This window comes from Leptonychotes weddellii, chromosome 2 (genome assembly GCF_054177405.1).
Source record: "Leptonychotes weddellii isolate Sample4059 chromosome 2, ASM5417740v2, whole genome shotgun sequence".
Lineage (NCBI taxonomy): Eukaryota > Metazoa > Chordata > Mammalia > Carnivora > Phocidae > Leptonychotes > Leptonychotes weddellii.
The window spans coordinates 38,362,577-38,373,002 of NC_138370.1; the positions used below are offsets into that span (position 1 = coordinate 38,362,577).

Consider the following 10,426-nt stretch of genomic DNA (forward strand, 5'->3'; position numbering starts at 1 on the left):
TATTACACATAGATATTGCCAGTATTGCAAGTGTATATTTTATCATTGGATTGGTAATCTAGAAACCCAGTAATTTATGCACATATGAAGTTTAAGCTTGATGTTTAAATTTGAATCTATCATAATGTCACTTATAGTTAAATTATACCAATGTCAACATTAACCTAAAGCTTTTGACAAATCAACAAAAACTTATAAATACACATATTTATAATTTTTGTTGTGTATATATATCTATATATATCTAAATATATAAATATATCTAAGTATATAATATAAGATATAATATATATCTAAATACTAGCAGTACCTAGTAGTTTGCATTTGTGGGTAACATCTCTCCTTAACCCAGTTAATCAGTAACATATAAAGTTTTATATGTATCAGGTACTCTTTCAAGTACTTTACATATATATTACATTTTACAAGCTTCTCAACAGCCTTAAAAGGTGGGTACTATTCCTATACCCACTTTTATAGATGGAGAATAAATCACATAATGTTATGTAAAAGGAAAAACTGAGATTTAAGTACAGAAAGAATGCATATTCTTAATCATGACACAACGCTCTTTGATGAACTAAACATGGTGCCACCACTTTTTCTCATGTTAATATTATTTCATTACTACTAAGCCTAGCTAGATCTGGCTATGATATGTCTAACTCTAGCAGAGGGCTATTCCTTTAATAAGATTGATGCCATCTAGAAAGATAAGTCAAGCCATCTTGTTCATCTGGTTTTGAATTTGTTAGAATCATTCTCTTGTCCAAAGGCCATCTTCAAAAGTGGTTGCTTATAACTTTGTTTGCTTAATTTTTTTCAAAGGTTGATTCTGATACACAGTTTAGTTAATCAGTAAAAGTATGTGTGTGTGTGTGGGCATCTGTGTGTGTGATGTAGAACTAAGCAAAGTGAGGTGCAAAACACACACATAATCTGATAAAATTATATGACTGATTGCTCTTCCAGGTGGTTGGCCCTGAACTTGAGTGCCAGTGTGAGGAAGAACAGGAACATGTGGACTGGGGAGAAAACTTCAATGTTACCAGTGAGCATCCTAGAATATAATATCTTACATATATCAAAAGCCTAGACAACGAGAAAGCTTTTTGCCTTATTTCTGAAACCTAATATGTATATGTTGTGTTTCTGTGTGGATTTGCACAGTATTTTAATTATTTTGTGTATTAAAATAGCCAAATTTGAATTTACAACAACTGTCTTTTAGAATCAATATATCTTCTTCTAGTTAAATTTGGATTAGATCTTCTAAGAACCCATAACGCAATAAGACCTTTTCTATAGTCAGTTAGTAACTGACAGGCAAAACATTTCCTGCTGATTGTGGTTCTTAAACATAATGGAGTCTTGGGTGGATTGTCAATGTCTAATACAGATGATAATTTCTCTAATGTCTTGGTCTTTATATTTAAAAAAAAAATTGGAGGAAGGGGGAATTAAAATCCTTTAAGGAAGGGAGAAGCTGGATTGCAACAGCTCAGTTAATATGCCACTGTTGATGTCCTGGCTAAAGCTTATGTTTTTTAATGTTGCAGATATATCCATCCTGGTTGTTGTGCTTGTCCTGGTTATTATTGGTGTTGGGGTAGTCGTATTATTAATTCATTACCAGAAATGTATTAAGTTGAAGCAAATTCAGAGGTATGTATTTTCTATGTGTTGAAATGGGACCATTACTGAGAATATATAAGCTTTATCACCACTGATGATACTCCATGGGGGAGAAGTATAACCCTTTACTGAGGTCAAAGTAAGAGTAACAGTAAATCGAGCTTTTACATATTTATGTTCTCATCTCCAAATGCTTATCCCAGTGGTTCCCAAACTTCTCTACACACTGGAATCATAGGGATTTTTTTTTAAAGAATGCTAATTTTAGTTCCTACCTCAGATTTAATTGTTACAGGGTGTAACTTGAGTATCAATCTTTTAGAAATCTCCTAGATGATTAAATATTAACCACAGAGTTATCCTATCGCTTATGTCAATATTCAATTTCCTTCTTGACAGCCCACCTAGAGATACACTGGGAGTGGAGAATAAAGGATACTTTGGTGATGAGCAGCAGGCAAGAACTGAGCCAATTTTACCTGATATTCATCCCCTCCATGTAAGAAAATGCCATTTGCAATAGTTAATTAATTGATTTAAAAAGAAGTTGCACGTGTTTTTAAAGTGGAACTAGGCCTAATCTAAGTGACATGGGAGAAGCAAAAGAATAGTTTAACATAATTCCACACCAATGTAGCCTTCAATCTACCTGTGGGCAAGGAAAAGATGGCAGGACACAAGCAAACCAAGACTCTATTTTAGAGCAGCATATATTAGTTAAATAAAATATTGATTTGTGCACTATTGGAAAATTTACAAACATAAACTATATTTTGGGACATAAAACAAGTCTTTTTTTAAAGATTTTACTTATTTATTTGAGAGAGAGAGAGAGAGCACAACCAGCAGGGAGGAGGGGCAGAGGGAGAGGGAGAAGCAGACTCCCCGCTGAGCCGGGAGCCCAACACGGGGACTCAGTCCCAGGACACTGAGATCATGACCTGAGTTGAAGGCAGACGCTTGACTGACTGAGCAACCCAGGCACTCCGGGACAGAAAACAAGTCTTAACAAATTTAAAAGAATTGCTGTTATACAAAATATGTTCTCAAAATAAAATTTTATTAAAAACCAGTAACAGAAAAATATTGGGAAAATCCCCAATTGAAAATTAGATAACAAATTCTAAAGAACACTTGGGTCAAATAAAAACTCAAAAGGGAGAATAAAAAATAAACTAAAGGAAAATGAAACAAAACATACCAAAATTTGTGGGAAGTAATGAAATCAATAATTAAAGGAAAGTTTATAGCACTAAATGCTTATGTTAGAAAAGAAGAAAGGTATCAGATTGATGATATCAGCTTTTATTTTTAAGAAACCAAAAAAATTTAAAAAAAAAGAAAAAGAAAAGCAAATAAAGCTCCATGCAAGTAGAGAACAGGAAAATAATAAATACTGGGCACCAATGAAATTGAAAACAAAACAAAACAAAAATCACGTAAGAAAAAAATGAAAGCAAAATTGTTTTCTAGAAATTAATAAATCTTACAAATTTCCAGTCTGAGCAGAAAAACGTAAAAGAGTCAGCATGACTATCAGGAATCATAAAGTGACATCACAGGAGAGTATACCCTTATTAAACTGACAATATTTTGAATATGGAGATTAATTTGGAAAATTATAATTTTAATATATTTGACAGTGTAATTAAATAGTGAACTTTTTGACAGTTGCAAATCATCAAAGCTTTTTCATGAAAAAATAGATAAACTAAATAGCTCTGTATGTAACAGAGAAAACTGAATTTGTAGTAAAAACCTTTCCACAAAAAAAATGGTGAATTCTACCAAACATATATATAATGATGAAATAATACCAATTGTACATAAACTTTTCCAAAAAATGGGAGAGAATCCACACTTCCCAACTGCTTTTATAAGGAAAGTATTTTTCTGTTATACACCTAGAGAAAAGCATTACAACAAAGAAAACTATTTGCCAATACTTCTAATAAATATGTGTATAAATATTAAATTTTAGCCAATTGAATTTCACAATGCATAAAATGGATAATGCATTGTGACCAGATGAGGTTTATCCTAGGAATGTAACGTAAAGTTAACATTAAGGAATCAATCAAGCTAATTCACTGTATTATTTTACCAAAAGTAAAATCATATGATCATCTCAACAGATGCAGGAAAAGTATTTGAAAAAAAATCTAATATATATTCCTGATAAAACTCAGTCAACTAGGAACATAAGGAAACTTTCTGAACCTGATGGAAGTATCTACCAAGAGACCTAGAGCTACTATCATATTTGTGGTTAAAAAACTGAATACTTTTCCTAAATATCAGGAACAAAGCAATGATGTCCACTGCCACCACTTCAATTTACCATTTTACGTGAGATTATAGCCATACAATAAGGAAAAAAAAATAGAAAGAAAAAAGTAAACTGTTTTGATTTGCTGAAGACACAATCATCTATCAAAAATCCTATAGTAAATAGGGGCGCCTGGGTGGCTCAGTCGTTAAGCGTCTGCCTTGGCTCAGGTCATGCTTCCAGGTCCTGGGATCGAGCCCCGCATCGGGCTCCCCGCTCCGCGGGAAGCCTGCCTCTCCCTCTCCCACTCCCCCTGCTTGTGTTCCCTCTCTCGCTGTGTCTCTCTCTCTGTTAAATGAATAAATAAAATCTTTAAAAAAAAAAATCCTATAGTAAATAAAAGTGAATTTAGTAAGATTTTAGGATACAAATTCATATGCAAAAACTTATTGTGTTTCCATATATAAACAATGAACAATCTGAAAAACAAAATGAAACCACAAAATGACATTTACAGCAGCATCAAAAATATGAAATACCTAAAGATAAAGCTGACAAAATATGTAGATAAAAACTATAAAATATTGATGAGAAAAATTTTAAAAGACCAAAATAAATGGAGGAAATACACTGTTGTTGAGTCAGTTCTCTGCAAATGGATCTATAAATTCAAAACAATACTAATCAAAGGATTGGCAAGAGTTTTTGTAAAACAAATAAATATTTTAGCAAGGATATAAGAACAATAAATGAAAATTAATTATATTTCCATATACTAGTAACAAATAATGTGGAAATAAAATCAAAAATAAAATTTGAAATAGCACCAAAAATGTGAAATATTTAAAAATACTTCTGACGAAATATGAACCAGAACTATATATGGAAAATGTCAATATGCTGCTGAGAAAAATTTTAAAAGACCTAAATAAAAAGGAGTATATGGATTCACATGTATATTAATATATTGATCGGTTGCCAGTTGATTTGCTAATTGATTCCTTACAAAGGTGCAAAGGCAATTCAGAGGAGAAAGAACAGTCTTTTCATAAATGGTGTTGGAGCAACTGGATATCCGTATGTACAAAGACTAACCGTGATCCATTCCTCAAACCAATAACAAAATTAACTCCAACTGCAATATACACAGAAATATATGTATTTTTTCCTAGTAAAAATTTAAATAAGAAAATGTACAAACTAAATTATAGTGTTGAGAGGTAAATATTTGGGGGGTAAACATACAATGACATGCAAGAGCGAGTTCATTATTTTAAGTAAGGAATGTGGCTAATTTGAGGGGTGGCAATAGTGATAGGAAACTTGAAATGGCAAAGTTTTATTTCTTAACCAAGGCAGTGATTTCAAGGATATTTACCTTAAATAGTTCATTAAGCCATAAACCTGTTGTGTGCGTTTTATCTGTATTATATTTTCCTGTGAAATGATTAAAAATAAAGGACAACAATACCAATTACTAGTGGGGATATGGACAATGAAAACTCTCATACACAATTAATAAGAGTTTAAACAGTACAACTATGGGGGAAATTGGTACTAAGTATTAAAACTGATCATACATATACCCTATGACACAGCAGTTCCTGTCATATGAATACACCCAACAGAAATCCATACATGTATATGGGAAAACATTTAGAATTATGTTGCAGTAGCATTATTTGGAAAAAGTGAAAACAATAAAAATGTCTAATAAGAGTGAAAGGGATGAACAAAATGCTATATACTCATACAATGGAACATTACAGAAAAGGCGTGATAAATGAACTACTGATATCGACCACATGAATAAATCTCACAAACACACTGTTAAGATGTCAAATCCAAAAACACACTGTATGACTCAATTTTTATCAAATTCAAGAACTGGCAAAGCTAATCTATGGTATTAGAAGACAGGGTAGTGATTATCGCAGGGAAGAGAGAATCTTCAGAGAAGGAGATAAAGTTTTATTTTTTGATTCTGGGCAACTTTGAGCAACTTTCGTTGCTCATTTGTGAAAATCCATCCTCTACACTTGTATATGTGCATTTCTTTGTGTATATTTTACACTAAAGGAAAAGTTGATTGAAATCACAGCTTTAGCAATATATGAAGACCTAAGAGAAAAACCAATAATCTTGCAGAAGTCCCTATAATTAGTGGCTTGTTTACTATCTTTAACAACAGCTATGATTTCTAGTGCATTCAGCTCATTGAAAAAAACTGTAAGTGTCCAAATTAAGAAGGTACAAAGTCATTCCCTTAAAAAAAATTAACCATTGAAGAAAGCATTATTGATAGGACAATATTGATGAAATTACCCAATAGGACTGTCTTGAAGGAAGGAATATAAGCCTTAAATTCAGAGGCTAAGTATTAGCTGACCATTATTAGATGCAAATGCAAATGAAAATATGATAATGCTAGTATTCTTAAGTTAGGATTTTTTTTGGTTAGTGGTGGCCTGGTAATGCAGCTCCAAAGATTTTGAATGCTTTGCTCCAGCCCTACGTGTCACATAAGCCCTGTGTTTCTTACTTCACAATATTGCAGAACATGCTCCCACTCGACCCCCAGAAATACATATATGCTTCTACTGAGCTTCACTCGACTATTTAAGGATGGTTAATCTTTCTCTGGTTGTATGATGGTTTATTATTTTTTATTATGCCAGTGATGACCCCAAGATGATAAAGCAAGTCTTAATTGTCCACTGGAATGGATGGAAAATATTGTGTGATAATTTTTTAAGCTTACACTTAGATTTGTTGATATGAACAACACGATGCGAATATCAATCTTGTATATTTGCCTTGAGGTTTAAATAAGAAACTATGTAAGGGTACTTATCACAGTGTTTGCTAAATATTAGTACTTAATATGTATTAACATGCTTCATGAATTCATATGAAAAACAGTTGCGCTCCTGGGAAATGAGAGTCCGGTGAAGAGTGGCCTGAGTATGGGATCAATGATGCATATTCACAGAAGTCAACCAGAGGTTCACATAGAGACCTTGGGGCATATTTGTTTCATTTCCAGAATGCAAGTTCCTTAATAATAATTTTAATTAAATGAGGGAAAGTAAAAGAGGAACTTAACAAATATTTGTTAGATATATAAATAAATTAAATTCACTATTAATGGTATATGTGCCATAATATGTTATAAACACAGGTTGTATAGTGTGGCATCAAATCTCACATTTAAGCTTTTTGTATTATTTGTTATAAAGTCATATAAATAACAGTGATTTAGCTGATGCTTGTTTGACACATTAGTTACCCATCAAAGGCCAGTTTTCAGGAAAATTGTGGTTTGGGAAGGGTCTTTTGATGTCCTTTCCCTGTTACATTAATGATGCTTAGTTTTTTTTTTTTCTCTGGCACCCAGAACCTCTCCTAGGTAGGTCCGGTTTCCACTGGATCATGCTTTCTAGTTGTATTAATGTCCACTAGGTGTTAACAGAAAATACTTTAAAGAGGATAACCTTATCCAGGCATATCTGTAAGTTCTGGAGGTCCTCAAAGACCTTCAACATCCAAAAAGGATGTAGCTGGTTATGGAATTTCAGACGTTCGGACAATTAAATTAAGATTTGGAGGCTGAAAGATTTGCCTTGTACAATTTCCTCATAACTCATAAAGAAACTCCCATTCTTCTCGAATTAAGTTTGTTTTATAAGTTCTTAGACTCCTTCATTATAAGAGAATAACCTAGGGAAGAATATTGTTCCCATGTGTTTTAATATTTGTACATTACTGGGTTGTATTCCAGAGAGAGCTAGAAAATTTATACTGTGCACTTAGGAAATAGTCATACTTGCTTGAACACTAATTGCAGGTTAATAGTATCTCTTTTCACTAGCAAAGAACTGCAGAGTCCTTGGAGAGGCTTCCAACCAGTTTTTCAAGTCCACACTACATCACACCGGTATGGTCCCTTATCTCCTTTCTGTTGGTTGTACTGATTTGTGGCCATTTCAATAATAATTTTGGTGCCACTTAATCATTTGTTGGTTCTTTGAATACGTCCAATAATATAACATAGCTCTCTGATTTGAGGCAGAAATAAGACAGGTCCTATTTTTGGCAGGGTTAGGATTAGTTTGAGAAGAGCATGAGAAGTTATGCTTGGTCATGCACAGTCAGATACTACCTTTAGGTAAAATATTGACATTGTGTTCATCATGAACTCTTAGGAATTAATTTTGATTTTTTAAAACAATGCATTAACACATTATTTATCACAATTACTGAGTTTGTTTGTGCCCCTCAAATGGTGCTTTTGAGATGAAAGCCTCACTAACTCTACCCTACCCCCAGCCCTGGTTCTCAGGGGTCAAAACCCACTGATGGCTTCCAATGGGACTTTATCAGCCCGAGGGCTTTCCACTGACTGAGGTGTATTCCCTGATCAATATTAAAGAGAAACACATTAGCCAAATTAGCATGCAAATGCCTTAGAGACTGAGTCAAAAAAAAGAGTTATTACAGGAACTCTAGGATCTCCTGAACTTCTAGAGTCTCTATATCTGCATCTGTATCTTCAAGGTCTGTAGTAGAGCTGGGCACTGAAATCACCAAGATTCTCAACTGTGTATTTTTTTTAAATCAACAATTCTCATTTTGCTTTCTTTATTAATGGCGAAAGGGTGTAATTAAGATAGATTTCAGTCTGTGGTTCCACAGAATTGTCCCATCACACAAAAGGATCTCAGAGTATGCCCTACAGTTGGGGTGGAGCTGAATAAGAATTTCTCCCCAATATCCACTCAACCAGTACAGTCCATTTTTATATATTGTTTTTACTGGGATTTCAACAGATATGTTTTCCCAATGAAAGCCCTAGTGCTTGAAAAATGTTTGGAAATCTCTTACTAAATACACTGTTGGAGGATCCACCACAAAGTTTACAAAGAAAAATGGTTTCTGATAAGACCTCACTGGCCAGAACCATCCCCCACCCTCTCCCATAGCAATTTACAAACTTTCTTAGATTTTTCATGGATCAAGAAGAGATGGTCTGCATATGTATGTGTTCGTGTGTAAGTGTCTATGCATGATATCTGGTACAGTTCCTGACACAACAAAGTTTATTTATTACAGAAACCTGCAAATAAAGATCCAAGAGGAATCGCTGATCCAAATCAAAGTGCCAAAATGGTAGGTTCCTGTGACAGATGGTACCACCCCCCCACACACTTTTTAATTTTTCAAATGTTAGCATTCTTTGTGTTCTTTACATACTCATTGATTGAATAGGGACACCCTCTGTACTTATCAGAAGAATAGGATGGTTGGAATTGTTTTCTCTGATATGCTAACATTTCTAACAGATAATTCAGCAGCACGTGTTTCAGCCCCAGCATTTCTGACCTGACCACAGGAGCAAGCTAGAATTTGATAGCGTCAGAGTCTCAACACATGTTAGACATAAGAAAAACAAGGCTTTTCTTGTCAAGAAAACAACTTTTCTTGCCCAGGGTGTACGCACTTCTGGGTTTTCATGAAGGATTCTAAAGAACATAATAGTACTGGTAATTAACGAGAAGGTACATTCCTCATGAACAGTTATTTCATGATGGTTTCATCAAAGTTTCACTTACCCAATCAATAACTAACTGTATCTGAGGGATGATTTCACTCTTGAATTGCTATGGCTATGTTAGAAAACTTATCAAAAAATTGTGATTTTTGTCAAAAGGAGACAAAATGAGCATTGTTTGGCTACATTTCAGAGTTCATTCATCCATTCGTTAATTTCTGTTGAGTTCCTACAATGTACTGGGTTAATGTGAAGCTTCCTCCCACAAAACTTTCTCTGTTGGGATGGGGAAGGAAGGACATTTCTAATGGTCCTTCCTACTCATAATGATGGACCTGCCTCATACTGAAGAGTGGAGAGAGATGCTCCTTAGTGCAAGCAAACTCTTTGACTTCCTGTAATGAAAAACAAAATGATTTTCTTTCTTCTGATAGGCTTGTTCATTTTATAATGACTGTTTAATTAGCCATGTCTAAGGAGATCTGGAAAAATGTGAATAAATGCAGTACAGCAGAATCCAGAAAAGTTACTGTAATTAGCAGATAAAAATGAGTAACTGAAACATAACATGCTTAATAGACTTTAGAGAAAATAACTTCTTTTTAACCATCTGTTTCTATTTAGAGCTTGAAATTGGATATCCAAAATGGCTGTGCAAGGCTAGGTTGAGAATTCTGGCAGAAAGATCTTCACAACCTTCCCTAGATATTTGCTACACAAACCTCTGGCAGTTTTTCAAAAGTTCTTTATCAGGACAGAAAATGTTAACAAGAAACAACTTCTTTCTATAATATTTACCTATAAAATTTACAACCTGTAGTGTAGACATATGCTACAAAAAAATTCTTAAAGTTTTTCCAATGTTTTTTAACCTAATACAAAAATAGTCTCCTTGCTCTAGTGTTTCCCTAAAAAAAAAGTCAATCTAATTACTTTAAAAAGACTCAAAACCTTGAGGATATTAAATTATA

General features: G+C 33.6%; 1 protein-coding gene across 1 annotated transcript in view; it reads left to right on the forward strand.

Annotated features, from left to right (window-relative positions):
* Positions 1-10,124, forward strand: part of ADAM7 (ADAM metallopeptidase domain 7) — an 84,458-nt gene extending 74,334 nt beyond the window's left edge. The window contains exons 19-25 of the mRNA XM_081810298.1: positions 973-1,051; positions 1,560-1,665; positions 2,035-2,134; positions 7,483-7,484; positions 7,781-7,841; positions 9,017-9,073; positions 10,080-10,124. Of these exons, the coding sequence (XP_081666424.1) occupies positions 973-1,051; positions 1,560-1,665; positions 2,035-2,134; positions 7,483-7,484; positions 7,781-7,841; positions 9,017-9,073; positions 10,080-10,124 (450 nt within the window). The remainder of the gene's footprint in view (positions 1-972; positions 1,052-1,559; positions 1,666-2,034; positions 2,135-7,482; positions 7,485-7,780; positions 7,842-9,016; positions 9,074-10,079) is intronic.
* Positions 10,125-10,426: the final 302 nt, after the last annotated feature.